The sequence below is a fragment of the Nicrophorus vespilloides genome, unplaced genomic scaffold (genome assembly GCF_001412225.1).
Source record: "Nicrophorus vespilloides isolate i.1.1-1 unplaced genomic scaffold, Nicve_v1.0, whole genome shotgun sequence".
NCBI classification, from domain to species: Eukaryota; Metazoa; Arthropoda; class Insecta; order Coleoptera; family Silphidae; genus Nicrophorus; species Nicrophorus vespilloides.
Window position 1 is genome coordinate 62114 of NW_017096548.1, and position 14655 is coordinate 76768.

The window sequence follows — 14655 nt, forward strand, 5'->3', positions numbered from 1 at the left end:
AGGAGAAAAATAAACGTGCAACAATAAAATCCCCATTGGTATTAAGCTTCTCGCAATGCTGGAGGGTGGAGGTAATAAAAATAAAACAGTGAAAGAAAAATAAATAAATAAGCACGCACAAAAAAAAATTGGAATATGCTCATTTCAATTGTATTTTTCATTTTCCGCCGCTTTCGGCTTAAAGTGGAATTTGATGAAACATGTGATATATACGAATGTGTGCGAAAATTGAAAGAATCCACGACATGGGTGAGATGCCTTCGGGGTTTGGTTCCGGGGATCTCGAGGATTCCATCTCAATTACAACCCCCTCGAGTATGTGTTTAAACATCATCCCTAAGAGTCTACAATTGTTTTCGCCGCCTTCCAGCTTTTCACTCTCATCTCATTCTCTCTCATCCCTTATGTTTTTTTTAATCATATTCGTTGTTATCCTCAATATTGCAAAAGGCATACATGTATTATATGGAGTCCAGGAATGAAAAACAGCAAACATATTATATATTATTACATTCCGCTTTATGACTTTCTTTCGCTCAGCGCGTCGTTTGTCGTCTCCACGACCCGCCCTCCGTCGCCAACGTTACATAATACATGTGTGTATGTACATTATGTCCACGTGACGAGCACATATTTGACAAAGGATACGTTTACATGAGAGCGTGCACGAATGGATCGGGCACGTCAATTCGCATTTTTTACGTATCGAAAGTCAAACGTCTCAATTTAAACGACATCATCATTTTAACTACTCAACATTTGACCCTTTTCATATTACATCAATGTTGCTTAAGAGATGTTCACACACTTGTTAAAAACGAAAAATACAAATTTTTCTCATTCAAATTTTAATTATTTTAATTCAATTTTATAGCATAATTTCACTCATTTTTTATCAGTTGATAGTTAAAATATTTCTAATTTTTGTGTCTTCATATTTTTATTGGTTTTTTATTGAATGTAATGTTTAGTGTATCAAAATTTATTTTATACTACCTAAACAATTTCATTTAATTTTTAAATAATTAATGTCATTACATTTTTGTTGCCATTAAAACTCACAAATAATTAATTAAATTGACATATTTATCACTTTATTTCGTTTTTTTTATATATACATATATTTATTTTTATAAATAATTATTGTTATTAATTAGTGAATTCAAACATTTATCGAAATTACACAGAGTAAACAAAGTTTACAATACCGGTGGCAATTAAATTTCAAAATTTGATTTGGCAAACATATACAAATTTAGTAAATATTTACTGTAATTTGAATCATTATACAAAAAGATTATGTTTTTTTAAATCATTTCTGTTCACTGTTTAAATTTCAGAACTTCATAACTTTTTTGACCTTTATAAAGTCAAGTCTCTTTTGTGCGGTTTATAGCGGTATTAGTTCCTCTATTTGTCCGGTTTCAAACCGATTACACGGACTATCCGATTATTAAGAAAAGGTAGATGTTTCTAGTTAAATTTTTCATTTTAAAATAATGTAATGGTAATTTCGATTAAGTCTATATTATACAAAGTATAATAAAATTAATGTTTCATTGTCCATTGAAATTTAGGTGGAAAACCTTTTAACTAATAGAGTTCATAGTGTTACAAACTCAATTAATTTGTTTTGATTTGAGTCAATTAAAGTGTGGAGATCCCCGCTGCGCGTAATTGGTGTGATGTGACATAATTTGAGTGAGCGAGGGGGACGTGCGTTCTGTTTGCATTGAGGTCTATAGAAGGCAGAGTGTGAGCGGTATTCAAATTGGTAACGAGGGAAGCTGGGGACCGCAAAAGAAAGGGAAGGGCATACAGGGTGGGTTTTATAGGGATAGGTCGGCCGGTGTCTACCGCTGCCTGCATTGATATATTTATACGAGCATGAAAAATCATTGAGCGTGCGGGGGAGCGGCGGCCAGGGGTGGCTACGGCCCCACGGTCCCCCACAACATAAATAGAAGCAAAGCAGTTTAGTTAGTTTAGCAAATGGAGCGTGTGTTTTCACAGTCTTCCATCTCAGAGTCGGGCGGAGCGGAGGGTAAAGGTGGTGGAGACGCGGGCCGATCCGGCCGCTCCCCGCAGGAATCGAAGGCATTCCTATCCTCGCAAAACCCAACCCCCTCCCCCTTTAAAATATCATTCGGTTCCGAAGGAGAAGACGCCCACGCGCGCTCTCAATAAGCTCTAATGCACAAAGAAAATACAACATCTTCTCCATTTGTAAATTTCCACTTTCCTTCCCATTCAATCCGCCTCCGAAGTGGAAATACGCACTGAAATAACACCGGTTATATTCAGAGCGGCGGTATTAAACGATAAATTAAATTTAACAGATCGCTTATTTATTTATGAACTATTTATGCATAGTATATAATAAGTATATATTATATCATAATAAAAGGTCGAAATTGTGAAACTTTTTTAAAGAATAAATAAACAACATTACAAGTTTTGCTATATTTTTTATATATTTGTTTTTTATTTAGAAAAATCTGCATCGTATGTGTACGTTTGTGTGAACATTAAGTTCGTTCGTATGAATAAAAAGAAAAATATGTATGTTATTTAGGTAACGTTGCAAAATGTACGTGCTTTGAACATTAAGAAAGCATACGATGCCGGCAAAGTATACTTGCATTCACCATCCCATTAGAGTACGGAAAATTCAGTACGTGTTATGTACGTAAACCAAACGTTGTTATCTTATAATAACATTAATAACATTGTTAGTTATTTAATGTGTGACTTGAACTATTTAGTTAGAATTTTACTAATTACTTAATAGACGAATTACCAAATATGTTTTAAATTTAACTAATTTTCTTGAATGCAGTAAAAATGTATATGTATCTCGCTTAACAAGTTTAATCCGTTCCAAAATTTCCTTATTTTTACTCGTATAGTGAAACATATTCAAAAATACAGGTGTGAAATACGTGACTTCTCTTAACATCATCACTCGTTATGCGAAACGTCACTTGTTAAGCGAGTCATTTTTCTTACATTCATTTCGCTCGTTAAGCGAAATGCTCGTTAGGGCGAGGTTCCATTGTATAAGTATAATTTATATTCCAAATAATAACGATTGTAATTTAATATTTTATCAACAAAAAATTATGTAAGAAAGAAACAGATTTAAAAAAATCTTAGTTATATTCCCAAAGCTTTAATGAATGAAAAATCAGCAGCAATATAAATGTTAACGTAAGCTAAATATTTTAAACGTTTCATTGAAAATATTTATATTATAACAAAATAGTTATTTTTTTGAAGATTTAAGATTTATAATATCATTCGTACAAATAAAAACAGTTTAGAAATTCTTTTTTGTTTGAGGACTGAAAATATTGACCATTTGGACACAAACTTTAAAAAACGTGACTTTACAATTTCTGATTTTCTATTTGTCTATAGCTCATCTTCTAACCTAAACTCTAATACCAGAGCCAGGTAAAAACAAACACTAGAATACTATTTTATAGAAGAAGATTTTACTTAAATAGAATTAGAAATAATAAATATTTGTAAAGTATCTATTAAAAAAAAAATCTTCCAAAAATTGTTAGAATTAATGTTTGTATCAAATATAATTTAAAAATTGGTTAATTAAGATTAATAATATTTATTGCAACAATATAAAAAAAAGACAAAATCAAACATTTTCATAGAATAATACAAAACTAGAAGTTAACTGCTGCAGGTCTATACCCAGTTAAGTTTGTAGAAAATATCAAATTCAAATAAAATATTGAATAAATATTAAAATTTAAGGCAATATTTGCTAAATATATATATAATATAAATATAATATCTACTTTTTTGTTAAAGTTGCCTATAAACTGCTTCTAACATAACAAATAACTTATGAAACTTTATAGTTTATATGAGATTGCAGACTTCGAATAAGCTGTGTTTAATATTTAATCTGACGTTTACAGGATGTAAAATTTGAGTATTACTAATAATTCAAGTATATCAATGATTGTTTGATTATGAGCAAGAGAAAGTGTTGTTAAAGTGCTGAATACAGGAGTTAGGTCGGTGGTATTTGCTATTTACTGAGCCATGTGTCATATTCTGTTTAAGAGTCAAATAATGGCTTGTTTATTTTCACTTCTTCGTGCCTTCGTCCGTCCACCTTCGTTCCACCACTATTTATTTGTATTTTTATTTTCACTTCTTATTTTGCCGTTGGTAATTTGAACTTGCAAGTCCGTTATTTGTTGGGGATTAGGAGGCTTACGAGAGCGAGAGAGTTCTTTTCGAGTGTCGTGGGCCGTGTGCATGTGTACATTATGAATAATTCAAGTGGGAGCGACGACGGGAGCTAATAACAATTATGTCCTTAAATATTGTCCTACCTCACTCACTCACTTTCTCTCACTCCCTCGCACGCACGCAAGTGAAAAGGACGTATTTGTCCTTCCGTCTGTGTCCCTTCCTCGTTTTATTTTTGTTTGCGCCCAAAAGTCCAACGTATCGTTGCTGCCCTCCCTTCCCTTTTGCATTGTGTAAACTACTCCGAGTGGACACTCGATAGAAAACTTCCCATACAAAAGGAAAATAAAAATAGCTGACACATTCTCAAAACCACCCAGAGAGTCTGGAATCCGGACCACTCGATGCACCCGAAAAATCTCCCCCACGTACAAACCACCGCCACCCCCGCATCAACCATTATTTACGTTTCGCCATTATACTTAGACCGTCGCTAAATCCCCCAAACAAATAAATATTATGCTGAAATCGGTTCCTTCTTTCCATACTACATCATCAATATTTATTTTTATCCAATCATTTAAAAACATACAATAAAATGATATTGTCATGTAATTATATTTCAGTAATATACCGTTTTTTTCTTGATCAAATTTAAAGGACGATGTAAAAAGATGTGTCTTATGGTCCGAAATAACATGGTATTAAATAATATTACTAATATTGAATTTGTATATCATATAAAAACACCAACTTTGCCGAAAAAATAACCTTTACAATTAATATGTAAATTTTAGTCATTAGAATCGTACAATAAATTAAAGTATCATTTAAAACAGTTAAGTCAAATTATCCAAATTTAGTATTTATTCACTATTTCGTTGAAGCAAAAATATAAATCAATAATTGACAAGTTACAAAACTTTCAATTAGTAATTATGAAAGTGTTTCAAACATAATTTACATATTTTTTTGTATAAATTTGTTAGAAAAATAGTTTTTCAGTAGACAAATAGCTTATTAAATCTTATTTAGGGAAAATTTGGAAATTGAGTACTACACACTTCTATATTAATGTGTAATTTTGTACTGAGCTACATTTAGCTATATATTTAAATGCTCTCAACATTGGGTTGTGTTTAATATTTTGTGAGTCGCGAAATGACAGCTGTCACTTTACGTAAGAACAGCAAACGAACATTGGGTTACGTTAAATTTTTAACGGATTGCAAAATGACAGCTGTCACTTTACGTGAAAGTGTCAAAATAATGTATGTAAACAAACGGTTGCAAAACAACTACACAAAAATATGTTGCGTCTCAAAAAGGTTGAGAAATGCTGGTCTAGACCGTTGTTGGACAAATAGTTTCTTTTTTTTGCAAATTATTATTTATATATTTGAATAGTTTAACGATTTTAAATAAATATAGTAATGATTGATAGTATAAATTATTAAAAATAAAACCATAAAATCATGTATTTTGGCTCTTATTACAATTGTTACAAAATATTTTATATTTTTATAAATTAATAAATAAGTATAATTATATGTTATTATGTATTGTGCTACATTTAGCTACATATTTGAATGCTATTATTTTAGGCAAATGCCAGCGGTTCTCAACATTGGGTTGCGTTAAATATTTTATGAGTCGCGAAATGACAGCTGTCACTTTACGTGAAAGTGTCAAAATAATGTAAACAAACGGTTACAAAACAACTTCTCAAAAATGTTGAGAAACGCTGGTTTAAAACCAAAAAAAATTATTTGATTAGTTTAACGATTTTAAATAAATATAGTCATAGTATAAATTATTAGTAAAATTATTTTTTTATCATCTTTGATTGACGCTATAACTAATGTTACAATTATTACAAAATATCTTATATTTTTATAATTATATTTTTTTATTTGTGCACACTACGCGATATATGTATAGCGTACTTTTAAGTAAATCAGTGGGACACAAATAATGTTTACTTAGTGCTTTAGGTATCATCCCTTGATGTGTTTTTTTTTGTTATTATTATTACTGTTGTTGGAGAATATTGAAATTGGTTCTACTGGTCCGGCTTCACTTAATTGTTTTCATTATGTAGATCTTGTAAGCCAGAGGAAGTGGAGGCCGTACAAATTCGAAATCGTTTTATTTGACATATTATAATAGCATAATGGATGTGCGTGTGTGTGTGTGCAGTTAGGGGGATGAAGTGTCTCACACTGCGTGCTCGAGAGAGAGAGAGAAAAAGGAAGCCCCGTTAAACCGCGAGGAGAATCAGATTGGAATAAAATCGATGCAGCTATTTGATTCGATAAAATGAAAAATGGCAAGAAAACGCAGAAGGAATAGTCAGAGGAAACGAGTTTTGTGTATGTCGAAATTGGAATTATTTTCCGACAGAGCGATTCGATATGTACGTTTGTATCGTTGTATGGGAAATTATGCGCTTCTGCGCGACCGGAGACCGAAGAGAAAAGGGACAAATTGGAATTAGCGTTGTTTCGCCCCAGAGGGCCGGATCAAAGGGGGGGAGGTAGGGCCAAGGTGCATCGCACAAACCGCCCCAACAGCCGTATGAAACAACCTCCACACCATCCCCCTCCGCATCGCGTCGAACGCAATCGACACACATTTGACACATTGTTCGCACACCTTTGACATCTTCCCCAACTACAAAATCAAATCCAAATTAATTGGCACCCGTTTTCATCATCCATTATGTAACACTCCCACACACAAACTCTGTTTCTCTTTTGCTATCCCCCCCTTGTTTTCACCGTCCGCTTAATCCCAGCTATGCCATTATTACAAAGCTTCGTTTTAATGCGACCTTCCCTTCTACTCCCTTTTTTTATTTGGTGCTGTTAGTTAAATACTAAGGGATAATTGATGATGATGATGAAACGCATCAACGCAAAGGACAAATCGAGATAGTCCTAATGAATTAAAAACGAAATCTTCTTTATTAACTTTTTTTTCCTTTTCAATCTCAAAACGTTTGTAATTTCCATTTACTTTTTTCATTTAACGCAGTAAAATGGAAATGTTACAATCTCCATTGTAAATAAACAACTTTAACATGCTCTCATTATTAAAAGTGTCAATGTTTACGTTTTGAATAGAAATTGGTAAAATGTGTCTCAATTTACATTTATTTTTAAACTTAATTCTCAATGAAAATAAAGCAACGACAATTATTTTCATTTTCTATTTGCAGCGAGAAATATCATTCAATTGCACGAATTTAATTTTCAATAATGTATTATAATATTTCTACATAATGAAAAATTCAACGCACAATCAGAAATTATATTAATTTTATTATTTTAATAAACATAATTAGTAAAAATAATTGTGTAATTGTATCCATTTTCACGTAAACAAATTTATAATCGACATTAAAAAATGTTTAATTAAAATTTAAAAAAAAAACATTTTTTATTAAAAAATATTAGATTTATATTACATTTACCATACAAAACGAGGAATATGTTTTTTACAATGTTGAAAATAAACTGGCTCAAAAGGTACAGTTTTTTTACGCTTTTATATTTTTGTTTGATTTATATACCTTAAAAAGAAATATAATTAACGAATAACGAAATTATGCGTTTTTTTTTGTATTTAGGAAGTTAATTGATGTTTAAGTCTGTAATTAGAACAGCTGTATTTTGTTAAATTAAATTCAGTTAAACTCTTTAAAGTAGTTATATAAATTTATCGCCGAATAATTTGTTACAATGATTTTCTATTTAAGTAAGAAATTTCGTTTTATAACCAGAGAGAAATGTTTCTGAAAATTAATTATGTAACATTACGTTATAGAAATACGTTATATTTTTTGTATTTATTTATGTTTCAATAAATTGTATTCTTTTGCATTATATAATAAATAATTATGTTTTTCCAGGTGTTGCATGTTTCAATCAATAGGAGCTTTTAGTTCAAAATTTGCAATTACCCTGAACTGATTTAACGAGCTTATGCATAATTGGTAACTAACGTGGGGCAACGTTTTCGTAATTATTATATAAAGAGATGTATGTTACAAATTGATGGATTGAAATCATTATGTAACAGAAAATCAAATTATCCTGTATAAATTTGTCAGGTATTGCGAAGCGAGCAAAAGTTGAAAGTGGGCTGTTAAATGAAATGTTACGAGATTTCATTATTGCAGTGAAACGAGACAAAAAAAAACGTTGTAAAAGAAAGGAAACTCGATATTAATAGGATGGAAATTAAAGCGTAAAACGGTGTTTTTTTCATCGCGCGCGCTTTTTGTTCTCGCGCTGCACAGGAAGAATTAATTTTGCTCAATTTTGCCTCCGGAACACTTAATTGGCGTAATTAAAACGTCGCCCACCGCTTTTCCTTCGCTGGAAGCAAGGAAGGATGGGGTAGAAAACGAGAGGGTTGCTTTTTCCTCGGCTGAAGGAGGGAGAAAGAAAAACCGCTTTTCATCTCTTCCTCTTCCTCCAAAAGATCCAATCTGAAATTGTAATTAACCGAACGCGCAACCCTCGCACCGCCCGACCACCCCGTTTTCCCCATATAATAATAAAAGTTTGCCGGCGCTAATGAGCCAATGAGTTTTCAAATTATCCGCTCGAATGGACGGATGCAAGTTTTTACTCTCGACCCCCCCCCAAACTCTCCACATCTTTGGAAAATGGTTAATTTTCAATATAAACGGTATGTGAAAAAAAAGTTATTTTCTTACCTCCACCCTTTCCTCCTTTAGATCGACTTTCAACGCGAGTTGCTCCCTGAGGACGACGTCGGGGTAATGCGTCTGTTCGAAGGTGGCCTCGAGCTGTTCGAGCTGCTCCTCGCTGAAGATGGTGCGATGACGACGTTTTCGCTTTGGAGGCTGATGCTGCGCGTGGTGATGATGATGGTGATGATGGGGATGGCCACCACCGGACATCGAAGCCGCTTGAGAAGCTGCCGCCAAAGCGTGAACATATCCAGGATACAAACCAGGGTACGCCATTGCTATACAACACAAAAATCAGTAAATATTAATATTAACAATTTACAGTATAAACCATACATTATCACAGAAATACGCATTGTATAAGAGTGAAATAAGTTTAGAATTATTAGTGTTCCAGAACTTTACCATCGCCCATCTAAGTAGATACATTGTGTTTAACTTTTTACAACCATTATTTTGCTTAGACACAAAAAGTTTCAAACGTTTTGACATTTCACTATTTTGACATTAGCCTAGTTGTGTAACTACGTAAAACACCCATCACCCATCCAAGTAATATCCACCATAGATTTTGCTTTACTTTTGTAATGTGCCACCGCCCATTCGGTACATATCAACCACTAATAAAGTGTCAAATATAAAAAAAATGACATTTCACTATTTTGACTAGTTGCATAACTATGTAAAACACTATTTCTATTGTCTTATGACAATTATCATGTTAAGTGCAAATCTTTAGTAATCCAAGTAATATCCACAATCGATTTTGACACCAAGTACATAAATGTAAATGATTTTAACATTTGACTATTTTGACGTAAACGTAACTGCGTAAAACAATATTTTTATTTTCATTGTCTTTTGTCAAATATCATGTTACGTACAAATATTTACTATCACCCATCCAAGTAATATCAACCATACATTTGGCTTGACTTTTGTTAAGTAATTTTTATATTTATTTCATCCACATTTTTTGTGTTAATCAGTAAAGTGTCAAAGTGTAAATGATTTGGCATTTCAGCATTTTAACATTACTCTAGTTGCGTAACAACATAAAACAATATTTGTCTTTGTAATATCGTACATCAATTATCATCACAAGTACATGAAAATTAATCTAATGGCAATGCTTCAAATGGTTTTAATATAATAGTTTTATGATGCAAACAAAGACAGTTCACAGTTTTTTCATGCTTTTTTTTCATAACTGAATAACTCTGCAAATGCGACATTACTTTTACTAACATTTTTTTTCTATAATCCTTATGTAATCGTATTATATTGTTTTGTAGTCAAGTATTCATTTCAAATAAATTACAAGAAACCGAAGTTTCTAGTGAAAAAAAAAGTTTTTCATGTAAGATTTTAAAACTACCTGAAAAAAAAAACGATCAGTTGTAATCCAAATAATCCTCCCATAATACCAATACTTCAAATACAACTCAATTACAATATCATACCTGTACATATTATTAACTAATTTCTTATTTTTAAAGTAAATAGAGAAAAAAATCTTTCTAGTTGAAAACTTCATTATTATTACTTCACTAAAACCAACACGTCTTTAATTAATTTGTAATTATTTATCTACTTTTATTTATTTTTCATATGATTCTTTCACTTAAATAATATTAATAATAGATTATAGCAAATCTTAATTTGAAAGGCTATATCACCTATTCAAATGATATCTTGTCACACACACATTGTTTCACTAAATCTTAAAATAAAAATCTTCAAATCTTCTACAAAATTTTAGATCTTTTGTTAAAATTTTTGCTGATACTGCATGTGTGTGGTATTTGGTATTTCACACTTTGGTTGTGGGGTGTGGGCCCCGCTTTCAAATCAGCCGCCGCACTTATGCCTCCTTCCCTCTTCCTTGCACTCACTAGTACATATACCCTCTTACATACAAACACACAATGGGGAGATTTAAGAATATGCATGATTTTGCTCGCCTGCAACACAATCCTCGCAAAATCCTCGTGTGTGATGAGGTGAAAATTCACGCAGGCTTAACTTCTTCTACGATATTTATATACATATATATACATTTTTTTTTGCTTTCCGGAATTAAAAATAAAACTCTAGAAAGGAGACGAAATCTCCCTGGGGGGTGACCGACTTAGCATATCTTCTGGTGGAGCCGTCGGAAACGCTCTGCATGGAAATATAAAGACACATTCAATGGATGAAAAGAAGAGAATAATGTACTTGAAGTTGAATGAATTGTACCAAAGTGCTAAATAACAAAATACAGCAATACCCCGCTTAGCGCGGGTAATCGCCTATATCCTGGACTATTTGAAACCGGACTAATCAAACAATTAAAAACATACAAATATAAACCGCACAATGTGAGATTTGACTGTATTAAGGGATAAAACTGATCGTTTATGTATAAAAAAATTACTTTGCTCAATTAAAATTTAGTATGTTTCAGAATTTTCAAACCGAACTATAAAGAATTCGGAATGATCGAAGCCGCACTATGCGAGGTATTTCTGTACTTTAGTTTGAATAATATTGAATAAAATATAGTATTTTAGTATTACTCAATTACTGTGTCAAAACAAATTAAAAAAGTTTACTGAAAAATCGGGTTTTCAAAATTAATTCATTGATACTAAAATTACAAAATTCTGTAAGTTTGATTAGTATTAATGAATTATTTGTTGCAATCTGTAAGTGTATTTAAAATTTGAAGTTTTAATGATTGAAGCAAATATAATTGAAGTAATTAACACCTATTACTATAATTTTAATATTAATGCAATGAAATTGTAAATTAATGCATTTCTATTACTTTATTTTAATTGAAAAAAGGTGAGTAAATTCTGCACATTTAATTAGTATTATTCAATTACTTAACACAGAGTAATTGCAATTTGATGTATGAATTATTTAATTGTAAATAAATCGATACTTCTGACTCAAAAAAGTAATAGTTTGTTGGAAAATTCGTATTTGCCTGCAACTTTCGTATTGGTATTAATGAATTACTTATAACATTTGCAGCCGACGGAAACGATCGATGTTGTGTATCTTGCGAACTATCGAGTTCATTCAAATCTAATATTGAAATCAATCAGAAGAAAAAGAAGTAGAGGAAGAGAGAGAAAAATATGGTGGAGGAGAACAAGAGATTTGTTTATTCAAAACTGAAAAACAAAGTTTTCGAAGTGGCCGCAGGGCACGAGGCAAAATAAAATAATAATATTATTCTTTAATACCCGCGAGGAAAACGAAGGGGGCCGTGAAACAAGAGAGGAGAGAAAAAAAAAGCCGCAACAGCAGCAGCTACATCCGACCTGACGAGGCGTCGCGGCGGCGGCTTTTTTTTCAGCAGTTTAAGCCCCCTGCGGAATTATCAAAAAAAAAAGTAAAAGAATTTTCTGCAAGAAAGTCTCGTGGGGATTTTTAAAACCCTTTTAGTTTGTAATGTTCAAAAAAAAATCTATCGATTTACCTAAGAAGTCTGCGCTCGTTGTGCCGAAGCCGGCGGAAGCGGCGGCAGCGATGTGTCCCAGATGTAGGGTCGGAGGGTGGAGGATGGGTCTCTGGGGGGTGGCGATTTTGGGTCTGGTAGGTGCCAAGATGCTGTCAATGGTGAAGAGCGAGTTCGAGGGAGCCGTTGTCGTGGCTCGCGGTTTGAAGACGGGCTTGAAACCTTCACCTAGGAGGCCGAGGAAGTGCGGTCCGAAGCGTTCTCCACCGCCACCTACAGCACCGCCTCCCGGTGCACCGTTGTGACTAGCATCCCTCGGACTCGTCGACTGCGAAGACGTCTCCACCATCTTAAAATCTTCCTCGCTGTACGCCTCCTCCGGATATTCCCCGTCCCAATCCAATTCCGTTTCCTGTTTGACGGCGGCCAGCGTGGACAGCGTGTTTAATAGATTACAAACAAAAAGTTCCTTCCGCGCGAAGATTGTCCGTTTATATATTTATATATAAATATAGTAAGTATTAAGCTTCAGTTAAGTACGCACTCTGGGTCACATAAAACAACAACAACAACAATGAGAAGAACAACAACAATAACAACAAGAACTGAAGGGACGGCAGCACCCGACGAACATAATCGCAATGATGAAGATGAGGAATGCATCGGAGGACACACGTAGGGCCGTACACACGAGACAAGAAGTGGGCACGGCCGAGGATGCGCGCCCCATTGGCCGCGCCTCTCCACCAATCGCAGAGCAACCCCTCGACCGCCCCAAAAACACCATCCTCTCTCGCTTCCAACTCACCCCCCTCACTTGAAATCCGATCTCTGCAACTGACGCGTTTATTATGATATTATTATCATCATCATCATCGCCGTCCTCACCATCAACATCATCATCTCACCATATTATATTAAGGGTTGTGCTTTTAATCGACTTGCTTCTTATACAGAGGGGTGGTTTTGGTTTTGGTTGGTTGGTTGATGGTTCCGGAAACGAATTCAATTTGCGCTTCCCTAATTGCGAAACGCATAATAACAAAGCCGCTCCACGTCAAAGTCAATAACACGCCGCACTCGGCCTACAACAGAACGCCGCCGCCTTTTCTTTTTTTTTGTTTGTTATCTCGTTATTGCCGCCTCCAGATAACTCTCTACAATGGGCCGCAGAAATGTAATCCCGCAATCAACTTTTCGAACACAAAGGGCCGCACTCGAAGTCCAATTACTTTCCGAATAAATTTACGCATTTCAAATACTTATAGGAATCAAATAGCAGTTTTGAATCGATCATCTATTTAGATAATCATTAGATTTCCATTTTTTTCTACCCTTTACATGTCGAAACCAGATTCAAGTATTGAAATGATCTAACTCAGCGCTCCCCAATCTTTTTGACCTCACAGACCACTAAACTCAAAATATTAAATCTTCTACTTTTCTTTTAAATAAGATTCTAAATATGAAATACTATTTACATTGGGCCTTTTATAAAAACGCAATTTTATAATGCGAAAATTGCAAAAAAAAAATAGATTCAAAAACATAAATAACCTCTCGTCCATGGAAAGTCGCACAAAATTAATTTAATTTTGCCCTTTGCAGCAATTCAATTTAGTTTTATTTTTTGTTATTATTGTTTTAAAATTAAAAAGCAATTTACTACAATTTTTTCGTCTAATGCTAATTATTTAAAGACATATGACATTTTTTCAATTGTTTTAAATTAAAAAATGTATAAGAAAAGTTTAAGTTTATAATTGACGTAAGATATTTTACTTTTCACTCAGTCCATAGGAGTCCACGAAAATTTTTCTCGTTGCAGGCAAACCGATTTGTGCCGTCCTTAACATGTTAAATAAAAAAAAAGACGTTTTATCCAATTAGAATAAAATCAGCTAATTTTTCATAATTTCAAGTAGAAAAAAAAAATGCAACTACGAAATAATTTACATAATTATATAATTTGCGTTTTTCTTATATAAGTGAAATTTTTAACGCAATAAAATATTTATCATTGATTATTATTATTAAATGTATATTCTCGTGAAATAAAGATATTTATTATTTGAAATCTTAAAAAGAGATTTTTTGTTAACATATACAAATTATTTTATAGAAATACTCATTCAAATCCCAAAAGAAATCAAAGAAAAACATTGAATTTCGTTGAAAATTGACAATTTATTTACACAATTAATTGGTATATATTTGTAGGGTCTATATCGCAAGCCCGACAACCGAAATACCG

General features: G+C 32.9%; 1 protein-coding gene across 1 annotated transcript in view; it reads right to left on the reverse strand.

The window, feature by feature from the left end:
- The window catches only part of LOC108557381 (homeobox protein goosecoid), a 16655-nt gene extending 3771 nt beyond the window's left edge, over positions 1–12884 (reverse strand). The window contains exons 1-2 of the mRNA XM_017913874.1: positions 12423–12884; positions 8951–9225 (exon numbers count right to left, since the gene is read on the reverse strand). Of these exons, the coding sequence (XP_017769363.1) occupies positions 8951–9225; positions 12423–12750 (603 nt within the window). The 5' untranslated portion in view covers positions 12751–12884. The remainder of the gene's footprint in view (positions 1–8950; positions 9226–12422) is intronic.
- Positions 12885–14655: the final 1771 nt, after the last annotated feature.